The sequence below is a fragment of the Gouania willdenowi genome, chromosome 7 (assembly GCF_900634775.1).
Source record: "Gouania willdenowi chromosome 7, fGouWil2.1, whole genome shotgun sequence".
NCBI lineage: Eukaryota > Metazoa > Chordata > Actinopteri > Blenniiformes > Gobiesocidae > Gouania > Gouania willdenowi.
In genome coordinates, this window is record NC_041050.1 from 12,089,647 (window position 1) to 12,108,448 (window position 18,802).

General features: G+C 37.5%; 2 protein-coding genes across 3 annotated transcripts; both read left to right on the forward strand.

Moving 5' to 3' along the window:
• Positions 1–990: 990 nt before the first annotated feature.
• On the forward strand, positions 991–6,753 carry abhd6b (abhydrolase domain containing 6, acylglycerol lipase b). The gene is made up of 8 exons (XM_028453549.1): positions 991–1,115; positions 2,001–2,157; positions 3,082–3,195; positions 3,303–3,435; positions 5,290–5,447; positions 5,543–5,597; positions 6,306–6,406; positions 6,574–6,753. Exons 1-8 carry the CDS (start codon positions 991–993, stop codon positions 6,751–6,753), a joined length of 1,023 nt encoding a protein of 340 aa, XP_028309350.1.
• A 5,075-nt stretch (positions 6,754–11,828) lies between these two features.
• kctd6b (potassium channel tetramerization domain containing 6b) lies at positions 11,829–18,225 on the forward strand. 2 transcript variants are annotated; one of them, XM_028453306.1, is made up of 3 exons: positions 11,829–11,966; positions 13,937–14,030; positions 16,799–18,225. In XM_028453306.1, exons 2-3 carry the CDS (start codon positions 14,004–14,006, stop codon positions 17,483–17,485), a joined length of 714 nt encoding a protein of 237 aa, XP_028309107.1. In that variant the 5' UTR covers positions 11,829–11,966; positions 13,937–14,003; the 3' UTR covers positions 17,486–18,225. The 2 variants fall into 2 exon arrangements, with proteins under 2 accessions (XP_028309107.1, XP_028309108.1); XM_028453307.1 differs by having other exon boundaries at positions 11,829–11,961.
• Positions 18,226–18,802: the final 577 nt, after the last annotated feature.

Here is an 18,802-nt window from a genome sequence, read left to right on the forward strand (position 1 = left end):
AGAAAGAGATCTGTTTAAAAAGAATGTGCAAAACTGTCAGACTGTCATGTATTTATATTTCTAACCACCTCAGGAGAGCATTGTTAATCTCCATGTTACCATTAATTACTGTCTCAACTAGATTAAAGGCTTCATAAATATTTTAAAATTGCAATTTTTTTCATTAATTAACTTTGCCCATGAAATAACAGCCCATTACACAAACAAGTCATACAGGAACCAACAAATAGAAGTAATCTATAGGACACTTTGAAACAAGGAAACCTTGAAATGACATATATTACATACAGTGGCATTTGTATTAAATCTGTATACAGGCAAGCCATTGCTCTTATTAAATGGCTATTTTCTATCATTTACATTCACGGAGGAGTCTGACATTAATATTTACCAACATAAAATACAAACACTTTACTACTTTATGGTATTTAATAATAATAATACATTTATTTATAGAGCGCTTTCAAATTATGTACAATACAGAAGATGTTTTACGTCTGTCTGTAGGCTCAGTTAGTCGTCTGAACAGTGCGTTCACTTTAAAAAATTGACCAAATCATTTGCTGACCTGGTTTTTCACAATGATGATGAGTAATAATCAATGAGTTTATCCAGAGCAAACCATCTGAGGGAACTAACTGCACACAGCCCTAGAACAGTTCTATCCTTTTATCCATTAAAATGAGATAAAAATGAACATATAAGTAGTAATAATTAGTGTTAAAAAGAATGTGTCATGCATGTGCGGACGTTTGATGAACAAGGAAGCAAAAGTAACCTGAGAAGTAAGTTCTTGATTATATTTATCATTTATGTCTCTGTTTATCCATCGATGTAAAGGTTTTCCTATTCAAAGCAGAAGGTAAAGCTTTTGTTGTTTTTAACGTAGATGTGTGATCTAAAAAATAAATCATAGTATACAGTATATAGTGTGGGTTGGTGAAAAAGAATGCTTAACATTGTGTTTGTTTTTGTGTTTGTAGTCGAGTCATGGCTGCTGATCTAGATGTGGTGAACCTGTTTATCATTGCTGGGGGAACACTGGCTATTCCCATCCTCGCTTTCCTGGCTTCTTTCTTCTTCTGGCCTTCAGCACTCATTAACGTTTATTACTGGTGAGGTTTTGTGTTTTATGTCTCATGTCATATATTTGTGGTGCAATGCTACTAATTTCAAACACATTCATTTCTTTAGATTGATTGGGATAGGCAAACGGTTGAACTTTGTGCGGCTCCCAAAGTAAATGCACAGAACGACAGAAAAATACAAATATATTGCAAAAATACACTAAATGTAATCCTTAAAAACAAACAAAATGGAATTCAGTCAGATCTAGAAAATGTACAAAACAACAAAATTTCGCAAAAAAAAAATGCAAAAATAAACAAAAATGACTCCAAAAACATGCAAAACAACAAAATACACAGACGATATGACAGAAAAATACACAAGAAACTGCAAAAATACACAAAATTATGACAAGTATACAAAAAATAAGTAGTTAATAGTATATAAAACAACAAAAATAGACAAAACAACAAAGATTCACAAAAAAGGAAAGGAATTACAAAAATGACCCCCCAAAACATGTAAAACAACAAAATACACAGAGAATATGACAGAAAAAAGCACAGGAAACTGCAAAACTACACAAAATGACGACAAATACACAGAAAATAAACTAGCTAATATACAAAACAACAACAAAAATACACAAAAACAGCAAAAATATACAAAAGGACAACAAAAATACACAAAATGACTCCAAAAACAAACAAAATAAAACAAAACAACAACAAAAACTCACAAAGCCTTTGTTCTTTCCTGTGTTACGGCTCAGATTGTCATTATTCCAAATGCTGACACGAATGTTAACAATGTGGCCCATGGATAAGATACAATCACAGATTTGTGGCCCCACAGCGGTAAAAGTTACCCTTCTCTGCCTTAAAGGCTTGTATTGCTATAATATGAACCAAATGTGTGCTGCCGGTGTCCAGGTACTGGAGGAGGACTCTGGGTCTGCAGGTTCGCTATGCAGACTGTGGAGGTTATCGCTTCTGTTACTCCTGCAGAGGAAAACCTGGGATGAGGCCTTCAATCCTAATGCTGCACGGCTTCTCTGCACACAAAGACATGTGGCTCACTGTTGTCAAAGTAGGTGGTGACACAAAACATAGCAAACAAGACTTAAAAAGGGCCATGGACAAGTACTGCATCTCAGGGGTGTCAAATTCATTTTAGTTCGGGGGCCAAATACGGAGCAGTTTCATCTCAAGTGGGCCACAGATTTCATGAAGGAAAACAAGTACTTTCGACATTGTGTCCTAGCTAGTTTGCACTTCTACATATACATAAAATATAAAATATGAAAGAAACCGACAATATCCCAGCAATAAATGACAGATATTAGTCCCAACAGGGTCTAAATTTGAAATTTCCAAGGTTTTGAGACAGATTTCTATTTAATTATGGGAAATATTCTATAATAATTTGAGGAAAATTTCATAATTTTGTAAGAATTTTGAGTTTTTTCAACAGTTTAAAAACACAATAAAAATGACTGCAATCATATAATATAAGCACTGGGAAAACTGTGAGCCCTGCAAATATTGTTGAGTTTCATTCATTTCTACTTTCTCCTGAGGGGCCAAATTGGATGCTGCAAAAGGCCGAATTTGGCACCCGGGCCATGAGTTTGACACATGTGCTGTATCTGTTTAAAATTCACTGACAGAGTTGAGCTTTATTATGAAGTAGGTGTAGTGTGCAGTCAGGCATTGGATATAAAACAATATGGCAACAAACAGGCAACATAAAACCAGATTATCTGTGTGTGGAAAAATATTTTCAGAATGATGAAACATCCAGCTTTGTTGAATTTGTTTTTGCCATACTTGAAAAATAAAAATAGAATAAATACAACAATTGTATTTACAACACGAGCAGTCCCAAAGTGATGGCCCATGTCGGGTTCAAACAGGTGATTCTCTGATTATGAGCCACCACTGCCCAAGTATAGCAATTAAAAAACAAAATGTAACATCCATCCTAAAGAAGAAGCTCTCTCTGTTGGTTTAGTATCTTCCCAAACATTTGCACATCGTGTGCGTGGACATGCCTGGTCATGAGGGGACAACACGCACCAACACAGAGGATTACTCCATTCAGGGGCAGGCCAAGAGGATCCATCAGGTAGCTCAGGATCGACATGTTTCAAATGATTAATTAAGGTGCAAAATCTAACTTTTTTTTTTTTTTTTTTTCAAAAAAAATAATAATTTTCCTTTTATTTTTCCCAGTTCGTGGAAGCTATTCGTTTGAACCGGAAATCCTTTCATATGGTTGGAACTGCGATGGGAGGAAACGTAGCTGGTGTTTATGCAGCTTGTTTTCCCTTCGAGATTTGCAGCTTGACTCTCATCTGTCCTGACGGTCAGACAGTCACTGGTGGTCTATGTTTATATGTATATATATTAGGGATGTAAAGATTCACTCAACTCCTGATACGATTCGATTCACGATACTGGGTTCACGATACGATTCTCTCACGATTTATTTTACAAAATAGGACTGTAGAAAAAATACGGTACTATTTTCCTTTTATTTTTCATTGTCAAAAGAATTCCTTGATAAACTATTCAAAACAATGCAATTAAACTAAAAATAAATCTTGAATTAAATAAATAAAGGAATAATACAAATGAAAATGAAGCCTATTAATTTAAATTCTGGTTCTATAATAAACAATGCAAAACTGCATAATAGTTATTTTTCTTTTTAAAAGTGCAACTGAAAATGTATTTTGTGCCTTAACAATTGGACACAGTGGTCGGTTGGCATGCAGATATTTTGCAGTGAAGAAGAGAAGCTATGCTAGCAGACAGAGCTAATAGAAAAACGTGACTTACAGATATTCAAGTAATATTACAGATATTCTTTCGGTGCTAAAGGGGCAATTAATCATTTATTAACATATTTAAGAGTAGAAGGCAGCCAGAAAGAAAGTATTAGCAGACTCCGCCCGCCGCCTACACTCGTGGATAGCGCCCTCTGCTGGTTAAAAAAGTACTGCGATTCAATTTTCAGAAAATCGATAACTGCCTTCCGATTAATCGTTACATCCCTAATATATATATTCATTAATATCATGGGGTAATAAGGCTGTTTGCACAGTCAGCTATTTCATGTTCGTGTGTAAAATGTGTTTATTTCCTTTTGCAAGGAAGTCATATTTTAACCAGCATTTATTTATTATTTTGTCTGTTGACCGGATAGTATCAAAAATACTTAAATGATCTGAACAAAATTTTAACCAAAGACAGCCCTTACACCATGAAATAATCCATTATTTTTCAAGGCGATCTGGATCAATATAGGGTGATTTCATGTCATTTCACAAATGGCCCACGCACTTTGATCTGAAAAAAATTCTGAAATGTTAACCAATTGTTCCGTGATTATTCAATAGGCATACTGTACATTTTTTGTTTGATTGGAGGAAAATTTTTTGAGATATGGCTAATTTAGTGAGGGGGGTATATGTGGATTTTTGTCCTTATTTTTCTTCAGTTTTCAGCTTCCAATATCTTAGGAACTACATAATGTGGTAGGTAATCGAAATGTAAAATTTGTAAGGTAATATAGATCCACCTACTCTCTCAGAATTTACAAAAAGATCTGCTATAAATTTACTATTTTCATTGGCCCATAACTGCATGTGGGAATGTAAGAAAACAAAAATCTGATTTCTGTTTTAATTTATAGCATAAAAATGACTCTTTCTTGGGATATAAAACATTTTTTCTTTCTGCAACTTCTTGTTTTTTTTATTTTGAACCCCAACTTTGGGTCATTTCACCACTCGCGGATATTGAAAATCCTTTACATCAGGTCATTGTAGCTTGCCTCTGTGTCTTATAATAATTTTTTGTTTTTTTTTTAGTTTATTAGTGCATTAGGTGTCTTGAATTTCTTTAAATGACATGGAATGACCATTTAGTGATTCTGAAACAGTTTGGAAAATAAAGAAAATCCATATCGCTCATCATTGGTGAATTTTATTAAATTGCAGATAACTTTAGATATCTGGAAAAGAGGATATCTTGCACTTGATGGAGGTTTGCACTCTCTGAGTGCTCTTGTTCATCATAAGTTTGATTATGAAGAATCCTGGCATTAACATACATATTTACACATCACTTTCTTTTACTCTTATCTATGATGTCATTCTAAACTCTGTGTGGTGCCTCCTCAGTTTGTAACCACAGTACTGACTGTGCCCTGCAGGTATCAGACATCCCTGTGAAACGAAGTTTGACAATCACCTGCAGGACTTACGGCACAGCAACTACACCCTGAACATCCCACTGATCCCAACCAATACGGAGGAGATGGAGGACTTGTTCAGGCTGTGCTCCCACGTTCGCTTTAAAATCCCTCAGCAGGTCAGAGACACACGAAGCGGTTCTAAAATGCTGAAGAAAATGGATTTGTTCACTTTAAGGACCATTAAACACTTTCTGTCACTGTCATAATTTAGATTCTACAAGGATTGGTGGATGTCAGACAGCCCCACAACACATTTTATCAAGAGGGTAACTGATTTTGTTTTTTAAGTCAGTGGTTCTCAACCTTTTTTATCCTGTGACCCCCAAAATAAAGGTGCACCTGGTGGTGGTTGAACACAGACGTGAATATTTAAGAGCAGTCATGTTGAGACAGGGACATATATAAGGGGGATTATCTTTTTTTAGGGGGGCCCATCTATAAATTCAGCAAAATAATGTAATGTGTATATATATATATATATATATATATATGTACAGTATATATATATGTAATGTAATAATGTATGTAACTTAAAAAGTAAGAACAATTAGTTTAAACTGGCTGATAAAGAGCATGGCTAATCATAAATGTGGTTAAATTGGCTAAAATAAGCATGAAATATGGTGAAAAGAGGACAAAAGCCATTTAGTTTGATGGAGAAGTGGCAGAAATGTGCGTAATGTAGCAAAAATGCATTACAAGGAGCAAAAATATGGTGATGAAAAAGAAAAAGTGATGAAAATAGTTTGTAAAAATTGGCAAGGTTTGGTGTAGTTGCAGAAAAAAGGTAAAAATGAGCAAAATGGGCTCATATTGTCAAAAAAATATTCTTAGTTTCTTAAAGGCATCTGGTGACCCCGTTCCAGTGGGTTGAGTACCCCTCTTTTAAGTGAATGCTGAGATTTTTAACATCATCCGCATCAAAACGTGAAGCACTTAAGGTTTATTTCATCGATCTGCTTTATTTCTTTTAGTGTTTATGGAAATCATTGAAGAGGAATCAAGATATGCTTTACAAGAGCACCTACCGCTGATTAAAGCACCGTTGCAAGTGATATGGGGCAAAAAAGACCAGGTAATAACTCCCTAAAGCCTGCATGGATCCATATTGCAATTGCAATCAGTTGAATTATTTTTCCTTTTTAGACCAACCATGATTTGAATTGTCACTGACTCTTTTCTGAAAGCCCTCAATGTCAGTTTCCTATCTCTGTAAATATCGCTGTGTCCCTGTTCCTGTAGGTGGTGGATGTGTCTGGAGCCTCAGTGATCGCTGAGATGTTGCCTCAGTGCAGAGTGGATCTGCTGGAGAACTGTGGCCACTCTGTGGTGATGGAGAGGCCTTGTCGCACAGCCAAACTCATCTTGGATTTCATTATCTCACAGCAGAGGAACCAGCGTGGAGTAAAAAAATCCTCGTGAACAGAAAGTCTTTGAGAATCTTTGTGTTTTGCTCTGAAGCTTAATGTGTTCCTCAGACAAGTGGCCAACTTGTGTGTTGATCTTTTGTTTGTGAAGTCACTGTTCTGTATGGCAGCGAGTTGGACTTCAAGGTCAATAACAAATAAAAAAAAATGAATTAAAGCTAGTATATTGTTACATACTGACGCGCTTTTATTTTGAAGCTAGGTTTACAGGGTTCATTTTCTTGTTGTTGTTGTGTTAGCTGACCAGGCTGATTGTTGGGACCTCCAAAAATGTATATGCCTCTATCATCAATGTTCTAGAAGTAGAGTTCTTAACAAGACATGGACTTTAAAAATATGATTTATTCGAGTTGAAGGTAAAGTCACATGTCTAGTTTGTGGAGAACAGATCACTGCAGTTAGTATTTTTCAAAAAACCAAACAAAACTTCTCTGTATACCAATAACAGAACATATATGAACTATGAGAATGAGCCTTTTTCCTGTTTTCCTAGTGTATTGCAGGTTTTTTAGTTTCAAATGTATTTTTTGGCTATTTTTAGCTCACCAAAGAGGTCATATTTTCACTGGTGTTTCTTCATTTGCCTGTTTGTCTGTCAGCAAGATTAGATTAAAAGTACTTAGTTCATTAACTAAAGATTAACCTGAAGCCATGGAAGATTACATTACATTTTGGAGGAGATCCGGATCAGTATACTGATTCTGAAAGAGACCTCCAGGGCTGCAGGTTGCAGATCCCAGCTCTGAGAGAACCACAGCTGAAGATCTGGTCTGGCATCATAGTCCATCAGTTCTGTCCCCTCCCCGCCCCACGTCCACTCGTCTCGCCCCCCATGTGCTCTGTTGCTCCGCGTGCCCGAACTCATGTCCCAGTGTCCCAGTGTCCGTGCATGGAACGTGTCACTCCCCAGTGTTGGTGACGCAGCAGCTGTGTGTTTGGGGACACGTGTCCATGTCGGACCCTGATTCACAGGAGGAAGACTCAGAGGATGAGGAAGTTTCCTCTGACCGGATGAAATTTTCACTCGCACACACTGAAAATATAGTCGCATATGCGACCACTTTGGTCGCAGTTTCGAGGCCTGCTGCGTGTTCTCCCAGTCTGTGTTAAACTAAAACATTTCCTTTAATGCAGTGTGACTGTGAAAGGTGATTTTATGTCTTTATTTGCATATTTGGTATTGAAGTAACAGGTAACTTGTAATTGTACCGGATTACTTTTTTTTAAGAAACCCTCCCAACACTGCCTCTTGCTTAGAAGACAACCCCCTCTAGAACCATGGTCGCCAGTACACTGGTGTCTCTTCGCTGGGTTGAAAGCTGTGGGGAGGCAGAACTGCACTGTGATCCACACTCATAGTGTTCTTCAGAGGAACTGGGGATGCACTGCCTTTACAACCCTCAAGAAACTCCTCATTTTCGTGTGGAAGCTCATGAATCTTCTGGTGATCGGCCACTGTAAGCCCTTGTAAAGCCTTTCAAATGAATAAATAAATAATTTTATATTTTGGTCTATTATGCTGCACGTGACTGGAGCCTTCATCCCCAATAGTATGTGTCTGCAGAGCCGGAGGTTCATTTACAGCACTTATTATAGACAGCGCCACTTGCACTTACCGGTTCATTGCTCAATGTATGGAGTTACTAAAGGATGAGTTCGCTTAAAATTTACTTCTTTTTTTTTTGTAGTCTTTATTTGAAGGGACAATGATCATACCTGTCAAGGATCCCAAACTCCCGTATTTTACCCCTCTTTCCGCCATCTTCCCGTATTATTATTTTCCCCTAAATATCCCGTATTTTAATGTAATAATAATTCAAAGATGCCGTACGAAACTGAACGCCGTCACTAGCCTCGTGAGAACTGCCACCTGAAATGGCCTGAGTGACAGTTCTCGCGAGATTAGTGCCGACAGCGGCAACAAACCCGGAAGTCAGAAGAGAGATGAATGAATGAAGACGTTCCGGCGAAAAAACAAAGAAGTGGTGTAAAGAGAGTTTACCTTCCTAAAGAGCAGCAGGATGTGACACAGTTACACCTATAAGATTAATAAATGAGATTTTAGCGTCTCCACGGGGGAATGAACGATGTAAGTCACCGTTAAAAATCAGCCAATCACAAGCGCCACAAATATACACTGCTTTCAAAAAGTGTTAAAGGATGTAAAGTCTGCAACAAATGTGTCTAATAAGTCATTAGTGAATACCAGAGAATTACACGAGTGAGCATGAGAAATTAAAAAAAAATATGTAATGAAAATAAAATGTTAATGTCTGACTTAAAGACAAGCAATGTGAAATGAATCATAAATATGCAATGTGTTGACTCATATATAAACTGTAAGTATATTAAATAAACACATGTGCTTCATATGCCCATTTATGTTTTTATCTAGGCTGTTTTATAATTTAGGAATTAGATCTGGGCGATATATCGAGATTCAAGATGTATCGAGTTTTCCATTTTGGCGATATAGAAAACTATAATATTTCATATATCAATATCAATAATATTTTTGGGGATGTTCATTCTGCACCAGAGATATCGTCTCAACTTCAGGCCATCACGTCATTTCAACGTTGGTCTGCTCAGCAGACGTATTCCAGATGTCCCAAAAAAGACAAAACTTGATACCATTTACTGTAGATTTAGATTAAAATATTTAGATTTAATGCTTTTTTTTAACCTCTATATATGTGGTTAAATGTTGTGTTAAATGTAGGAAAATGTGCCAAATATGAGAAAAGTGAGATAAATAATGAAAATGTGATAGCTACAACTTTTATACTACATTTTTACACTTGGCACCCTATAATTATCTGCTTGGTAGAGGTAAATAGCTTTTTGACTAACAATGGTAGGCTACATGTAAAGGGATGTTTTATTGATGCACAAAGTCCCTGCCGAATGCACAAAATAAAAATTAAACAAAAATACAGAGCCGAAGGCAGCACACTGCAGCCCTCTCGCTGCTGCAGCGCTGATCAGAATCAGAATCAGAATCAGAATCAACTTTGTCTTGGTGACCTGTGCTCTCAGATAGTGTAACATTAAATAATAACAATCAACTAGAATAAAGAAAAATAAATAAAAAAAGAAGTATAAACATAAATATAAGAGTAGTTAGACTAATATGTACAAACTAAATAAAATAACAAGATAATAATAATAATAGTAATAATAATAATAATAATAATAATAATAATAATAATAATAATAACAAAATAAAATAAAAATACAATAATAATAAGATAATAGGGCTGTATCCTCAATTTCAAATGGACAATGCCACTTTAACTTACAGTTTAAATGATCAACTTACAGAGTTACTAAAGGATGAGTTCACTCAAAATATATTTACAATTTAAGAGGCTTATTCAAAGAGTATACCACTTTCATTTCTGATCCCAGTTAGTTTGTCTACAAAGCGGGAGGCTTCACTTTTAGGGCCGGAGAAGTACTACTTATATTCCACCTAAGATTTTAAAGGTTTATTTCAGCCAAATAGTATTTATTAATATTATAATATTGAACCTTGATGGATTCCTCCAATCCAGACTGGATCAAACATTGTAATGCCTGATAAAAAGGAAGCTGATGAGTCTTCTGGTCGGCCACAGCCATGTTCCTGTTTTTCACCATGTTCCTCGTCAGCTTGTGAGCAAATTCAGGGTGTCTCCTTTTGAAGTTGGGGTTGTGGAAGTGTTTAAGTCCATTCTTAAAACCACTGCCATGAACCTTCTTGAAGCCATACAGGTTGAGCTGGCGGTGGAAGGAATGAAAGGTGTTTGGGAGACCACACCCTTGGGACAGGACCTCCTTGTTAAAGAGGCACTGATTAATGATGACTGCCTCACCCTTGCTGTCCCAGAAAACAGAATCGTTGGCTGGATCGTTCACCATGCTCCACAGTTTGGCTGGGAATGTTTTTTCTTCTCGATGTTGTCTTGGAGAGACTGTTGAGGAGGAGCGCCTGAGTCCATATTCCTTCTGGAAAACAATAATGGCTTCAAGCAGTTCTGTAGTTTTGGAGAGTTTGTTTGTCTGTGCTGTAGAATGACAGGAGATGAAAGAATGAAGCAGCTCTACTAAAAACTTCTAGGCAGACTCTCGCGATTGATACAGTATATGTGTTCAATGCAGTTTTAAATGTAAACAAAGCTTCTGTTTCCAAACAAATCTGTAAAATTCCATCAGAGTCCGTTTGCTATTCAAATTTATTGTTTGAAATACTTGTCAAAGATAGCTTAAGTCACAGATTTTTAATGTTTTTCAGGTTTTATTTAGTAACAATTATGGGGGGAAATAGGTCATAGGTCAAGAGGGATATGAACGTAAACAAGCTAGTTCACTCTGTTGATATTTCCAAACTAACAGCATTTGTAATGTTCTTCTGCAAGCACTTTTAAAAGCCGATGAGAGCAGCAGTATTGACGCAGGCAGTCCCCTCGCTTCCACCCCTGGTCAATGAATACACCAACTACCTGGGTCTCCAGTGGGTGGATTGTTTTGTTTTATATAATGTATTTTTTTTATATTATATAATTTAACATCATATTTATATATTATAGATGTGCGTGTGTGTGTGTGTGTGTGTGTGTGTGTGTGTGTGTGTGTGTGTGTGTGTGTGTGTGTGTGTGTAATAATAAGACAAATGAACAGTCAAACTTGTTTCTTTAATGGAATATCAAATTAATTAATTTATACATTTACCAATATGCCATAGCCTACTACATGTCTTTGTTAGAGCATAATACAAAGTCTTTTAGCATGAAAACACGTATTTTTCAATGTTGACAGCGTCCTGTACCATAACTAAATCTCTGCCGTTTGTAACAAACTAAACCGTGTGAAAATCGGGTAAAATTTTGGGGAGTTATGATGATTATTGTTGGGGATACATCTTCCTCATTTAGAAGATTATTTATTTAATACATTTAAAAATAAATGTATTAGAGACCTATCCAAGATGGCGACGGCGCGTCAGTCTATGAGGCGTCTATGTTTATAATATCTATGGTTATTATGCTCAGAGCAGCACGTGACTGCATCCTCTGTCCCCGCCCCCTGCGTGTGTAGCTGCAGTCTGGATCAGCAGTGCACACTTCCAGCTGTGACCAGCGGAAACCGAGCACCGAACGGCCTATTTGCTCACGGTTGAGCTGAACGCCACCCTCAGAGAACCATAGATAAACCAGCACTGGTGAGGTGAGACTTTTTGACTCCTGTTGGCTCAGAGGCAAAGCTGGTGTGAACCGCTAATGCTAGCAGACCCATAGCCGCGTTAGCTTGCTAGCTGTTCACTTAACTAATAAACCTGCACGGTAAACATCACAAACGTGATAAAAGCATTATTTTCCAGCATCACGGTTATGTTTAACATCTGAGTAACTAATACATTTTGACTAGCCCGACGTTTCACCGTCAGCATTGTTGCTACAGATGTAGCTTTTCTCTTAATGGGTGTCGTGGGTTAACTGGTTTCCACACTGATTGCTGGCCGACTTCCTTTTTTTTTTTTTGTTGTTGATTGGTTTGAATTTTTCTTGTCAAGCTTTTACTTTTACTATTATGGATTGTTCAACATTGATATTTGGTTTTATTTCTCTATTCTAGTTTTAGCCATCTTTAATTAACTTTTAACAAATTCAACTGAACAAGTGTACTTTTCAATTCAATTTTTTTGTCATTACCAGAAATAAAATTTGATTCACTGTACAGAATTAATATTTTAGTTAATTTAGTTAAAAAATCAAAAGCAAATCCTTCAAAAACGGACAAATATTTGTCATAAACTAACGTGGAAACAAGGAGATTCCTTACCCTAGCTGCAATAACAGTACATTTTGATTTCATCGCTTATAGTAATTTTAAGATAGTTTAATTTGAGTCGATTTGCGATTTTTACTATTTTCATCACAGTATAATAGTATTAAATGAATCAAAGGGTAGATTTTCATTTTGATTTAGTCCTCACATGTTCTGTTAGGTAACCATATGTATCTGGTCATCTTTGGTTTTCTCTCATCAGGAAGAAATTAGGTCAAAATACAACAACAACTAGATTTGATGTCTGAAAGTTCCTCTGCAATCACTTGGTTCTTCTACAGTACAAATCTCCCGACATAAACTTCTGGAACTTATTAATTTTTTTAATTTTTTTTCTGCAGAAGTGCACCGAAAGCATGCACTGAATCAAGCGAGATTATGTAGTGTAAGAAGTTGCCCTCAATCAGACAGATTTTACCCCCTTTCTGATTTTGCTACAGTTGCTAGTGATTAGGTCACCTGTTTTACAGTGAAAAATATTGTCATTGGAGCGAGAGATCGACAGGCGGATTGGTGCGGCGTCTGCAGTGATGCGGAGTCTGCACCAGTCCGTCATTGTAAAGAGGGAGCTGAGCCAAAAAGCGAAGCTCTCTATTTACAGGTCGGTCTACGTTCCAACCCTCACCTATGGTCATGAACTTTGGGTCATGACCGAAAGAACAAGATCACTGGTACAAGCGGCCGAAATGAGTTTCCTCCGTAGGGTGGCTGGGCTCTCCCTTAGAGATAGGGTGAGAAGCTCAGTCATTCGGGAGGGGCTCAAAGTAGAGTCGCTGCTCCTCCGCATCGAGAAGAGCCAGATGAGGTGGCTCGGGCACCTAATTAGGATGCCCCCTGAACGCCTCCCTAGTGAGGCGTTTAGGGCACGCCCCTCCGGAAGGAGGCCCCGGGGAAGACCCAGGACACGCTGGAGAGACTATGTCTCTCGGCTGGCCTGGGAACGTCTCGGGGTCCCCCCGGAAGAGCTGGAGGAAGTGGCCGGGGAGAGGGAAGTCTGGGCCTCCCTACTGAGGATGCTGCCCCCGCGACCCGGAAACGGCTAAGCGAGAGAAGATGGATGGATGGATGGAATATTGTCATATTGAAAGATTTCGCAATGAAATTTGATGTGGGATTTGACAATTTGCGTCTGTTTTCCCACCTGTTTAAGGGGAAAATTATCACGTAAATGTGATACAAAACCTGCATATTAGGGTTCTGTATATACCATGCTATGTTGCGACTTCCATTTAATTTTGTGAAAAAGACGGTGAAATGCTTAAATCGGAATGTATATAATTCATAGTGCGGTGCATTAAACTGTAACTAAAACTGTGTAAGTGATTTTCTTTATTTTATTTTTTTTGTAGGTGCTGTAGTGAGCCCACCTTCATCGCATTTCTATTTGGCTCTGACCAAGTGGATTTTCCTCTTCAAATGGATAATGGAGATTGGGGCCATAGGGTAAGAACTACTTGGAAATATGAGTGAAATGAGGGCCATTTCAGCTCTCTTTGATATATTACCAACATTAATTGGAAAACAATAACAATATTTATTATGGTTAAATAATAAAAAAAAAATGGTTTCACGTGCAAAAGAGAGTTCGAAATAAACACAAAATTTAAAGAAATACAAAAAGAAAGCATTGCATTTGCATGAATTAATATTATTGCTTCAAAGAATAAATTAAAAAAAAAGAGGAAAATATTTGTTTAGCACTGACATCATCGCGTCATCACAACATCCTGTGTCGGTCAGGTGTTTTCGGCTGCCAAAAATAAATGAATGTACAGTAGTCCCTCGCTATATCGCGCTACACCTTTCGCGGCCTCTGTGTTTCGCTTTTTTTTTTTTTTTACAGTGCAATTTTAGATGCATTTTTTACAGCGTAGGAATGCGCATTGTTCTGCGTCCTGATTGGCTAATGCTGCGTTTACCAACCAGCGACACATCCAACTCGGTGAGTTTCACAGCCTGCTGAAGTGAGAAGCTGCACTCATTTTTCTCCTCTCTTAAACATAAACCACCAGTGAAAAAAGCCGGTATGATTAGCGGCTAATGCTACAGAGAGAACTTTTACCTGCTACTACCACTTCCTCCCTGATTCTCCTCCTTGCCAAATCTTTCCTAGTCCGGTCCCGGTTATAAAGGCCGTGTCATACAGCTCCAGGCGGTCACACACAGCTTCTACTCCATGGTTGAATGGGTGAACACACCGGTGTCCATGTGGACGTGACGTCATCGTCAACAAAGACTCTGAATGCGTTCGGCATCAATGTCTGATCGCTAGCAGTGTGACTCTGAAGTGCTGTATGTTTGAAAACAGGTTTATGTTTTAAAATCTACGGAGGTTTGAACTTTGAGAGTGTTTAAACAAGAGAGAAATGTTAATTTTTGTCTGAGAACTCTTTGAACGTTTTAACTTAAATATTTAAGACCTTTGTAGTAGAAATAAACTTAAAAAGTCATGTACTAGTATTGTATATAACAAAGAATATGTTTAATCTAACAAATTGTAGGTTTTGTTTTCAAATTGATTATTTCACAAACCCCCAAGCTGCAGTTCATGGACCGCAGTTAGAGCACCTCTGCTCTAAGGAAGCTGAAACTCTAAAGAGTGTGTTTGCCAGCACTATTTGTGTGTTTGTTAATAACCAGGATGTTACTAAGTCGGGGAGTGTCTCAATTAGAGGTCGACCAATATGGGATTTTCAAAGGCAAATGCCAATACCGATTTAAAAAAAAAAAAAAAAATCAGCCGATATGAGGCCGATATACTTTTTTTTTTTTAATCACATTTATTATTAAATACATTTGAAACACTCATGATATAAATGTATATATTAGATATTAGGGATGTAACGATTCACTCAACTCCCGATATGATTTATTTTAAAAAATGGGACTGTAGAAAAATGACTGAAAAATATTTCTTTATTTTTTGGGGGGAAAAAACTATACTGTTTTCCTTTTGTTTTTCATTGTCAAAAGAATCCCTTGATAAACTATTCAAAACAATGCAATTTAACTAAAAATAAATCTTAAATGAAATAAATAAAGGAATAATACAAATGAAGAAGAAGCCTATTCATTTTAATTCTGGTTCTATAGTAAACAATGCAAAACTGCCTAATAATTCTCTTTAAAAGTGCAACTGAAAATGTATTCTGTGCCTTAACAAATGGACTTAAAAAGAAAAAAAAACATTCACTGTATTTAGGTCAGATATTTGTTTAGACCAGCAGAGGGCGCTGGTAACCCAGTGGTCGGTTGGCATGCAGATATCTTGCAGTGAAGAAGAGATGCTATGCTAGCAGACAGAGCTAATAGAAAAACATGACTTTTACAGATATTCACATAATATTACAGATATTTTTTGGTGCTAAAGGGGTAAGGAATCATTTATGAACATGTTTAAAAGTAGAAGGCGGCCAGAAAGAAAGTATTAGCAGATTCCGCCCGCTGCCAACACTTCTGGATAGCGCCCTCTGCTGTTTAAAAAAAGTACTGCGATTCAGTTTTCACAGTATCGATGTGAATCGTGACACTTATGAATCGATTTTTAACTGCCTTACGATTAATTGTTACATCCATATTAGATATTGAATTCAATACACCAATAGAACTCTTAACATTTATTGAACTTTAAATATACCCGTACACAACCAAGTAAAACAAAAAGTGCAGGACGGGTGAGTAGCAGTAAAGCATGACAATATACAATGTGCAAGTAGTCGGTTTAAACTAAATACCTGTTTTAGGTATAACCACTCACTCCTTCCCTCTGTACACAGCCAAGCTATACCTAAGCTTCACACTTGTCACCATATGCACAACTACAACATCACATCTCACTTTCACTTTAAAATGATCAACTCTTCCCCATCCTTTCCATTTTCTACCTTGAGTCTCTCCTCCCTGTTCCCTTCCCCCTCACCTAGGTGTAACACTGCCCTGTCAAAATTATATCCTTCCTATAATAAAGTGTTCCTTACCCTTCCTTAGGGAGGGCTGGTGATGGTCAACAAAAAAAAAAAGTAAGGCCGATCTGGAAAAAAGGCCATATATTGGCTCGATATATCGGTCGACCTCTAGTCTGAATCCTAAATGAGAGGACACACTGTTGTGCTCGTGTGTTGGTGTAGAGATGTTTCCTTCTGTTTGCTTCTAAATTATGGAACACATACACCTGGTAGTTTTAACCTTCTGATTTCACCTCTGTACCTCAGATGACTACACCAGTTACCTTGAATGTGGGAGGCCACCTGTACACCACCAGCTTATCCACCCTGCAGCGCTACCCAGACTCCATGCTGGGCGCTATGTTCAGAGGAGATTTCCCCACAACTCGAGACTCCCAAGGGAACTATTTCATCGACCGCGACGGAACTCTTTTCCGCTACATTTTGAACTTCCTGCGAACTTCTGAGCTCACACTTCCTGTAGACTTCACAGAGACGGACCTTCTGAGGAAAGAGGCCGACTTCTATCAGATCGAACCTTTGATCCAGTGCCTTAGCGATCCCAAGCCGCTGTACCCTCCCGACATCTTCGAGGAGGTCGTGGAACTCTCGAGCACCCGGAAACTGTCCAAGTACTCAAACCCAGTGGCTGTGATAATCACCCAGCTGACCATCACCACAAAGGTGCACTCCCTGCTGGAAGGAATCTCCAACAATTTCACCAAGTGGAACAAACACATGATGGACACCAGGGACTGCCAGGTGTCCTTCACATTTGGACCATGTGACTATCATCAAGAGGTTTCCCTCAGGGTTCTCCTCATGGACTACATCATGAAACAGGGCTTCACCATCCGGAACACACGTGTACATCACATGAGTGAGCGTGCCAACGAGAACACGGTGGAGCATCACTGGACTTTCTGTCGGCCCGCTCATAAAGTGGAGGACTGAGTCTCACCCAACACAGTCGTTTTAGAGGGTGTTTTTTTTAATTATTATTAGATAAGTACAACATTTTCCAATAATGTCACACTATTAAGGAAGTACTGCCGTCATTCTGACCACAGTGTGCTTATGTACAACATTTAATGCAGAAAGTTTGAATTGTTCACTCTTCCACACATTTCTTTAACCAATGCATTCCTGACATGACTTGGAAAATAAATATTTCAAAATTACAAGGTCCATAGAAACAACATAAAATGTTTTAATAAAGCAGATAAAATGCACAAATGTAATCACAATAGTTTAAAAATGAAGTATTTGTGACTTGGCATGGTACAAAAGTCAATCATTGGTTATTTGGAGCCTAGATCAGGTATGTAATATTAAAAAATGCATGTGAGCAATGCTAGTAGAAAGCAGAAAGTTAAAAACCACTTTTAGATTTAGATTTAAAAGCAGTTTATTGATAATGGTTAAAAGTATTGTAGCGCCCGCACTACTGACACATCAATATAGAGTTCTATATCCAAAATGTCCAATGTAGGAACATAGAAATCTTTGTTAGCTGTAGGTGATGTAATGATCTCTTAGGTTTGGTATTTCCCTTGTAAAGTATTATTTCTGATGTTCTCTGTACTGTTGCATGTCTTTTGTTTGTGATTATTGTATGTAAAGGTCTTAAAGCTGTTAATGTCAGTGATGTGTTTGGTTGTCAAAGTCAAAATAAACCAATTGTTCATTTTTCATTATTTTTTTTAATACTTGGTTGATATATCCTCTTTTGAATGAAGATGAAATGTTTTATACTGTATGTGACCCAGTGTTAATTTTACCAACATATTTTTATTTCATTTAGTCAAAATATATTCATCAGGACTTTTTCAGTTATAGTCTAGTTATATTAATCTAAATTCCATTCCACACCTGTTTTGAGACCCCCACCCCCATTACAAAGAGGAGGCTCACAGACACCTGGGCCACTTAGCACCCTCCCCTCCCCCAACCAGTCGTCTCATCAGCCCAGGTGAACAAAGCTCTGAGGAGGATCAACCCCCGCACAGCTGGGGCCCACTTGAGATGAACCTGGTCCGTAGGCGGCCCCAGAACTAAAATTAGTTGAATTGAACAGTTTCAACAATCCAAGATCTATACGCAATTTAGATCCAACATTATGTTTTTAAGGCCAAACAAATAACCGTATTTCAGCTCATTGTAGGCAGCCAGATGTCTCTGTCTGCTCCAACCTTCTAATGTAGAAATGTTTTTTTTTTTTTTCTTTCTTTTCCTTAAATCATTACAATTTCCAAATGACTAACATTTCAA

Excerpts from the sequence above, each read along its gene's own strand:
- abhd6b (XM_028453549.1), top strand. The coding sequence starts at position 991 with ATGGCTGCTGATCTAGATGTGGTGAACCTGTTTATCATTGCTGGGGGA. Across the intron at positions 5,448-5,542 it reads GCTTTAAAATCCCTCAGCAG|ATTCTACAAGGATTGGTGGA; the intron begins GTCAGAGACACA and ends GTCATAATTTAG. Across the intron at positions 6,407-6,573 it reads TATGGGGCAAAAAAGACCAG|GTGGTGGATGTGTCTGGAGC; the intron begins GTAATAACTCCC and ends CTGTTCCTGTAG.
- kctd6b (XM_028453306.1), top strand. The coding sequence starts at position 14,004 with ATGGATAATGGAGATTGGGGCCATAGG. Across the intron at positions 14,031-16,798 it reads ATGGAGATTGGGGCCATAGG|ATGACTACACCAGTTACCTT; the intron begins GTAAGAACTACT and ends TCTGTACCTCAG.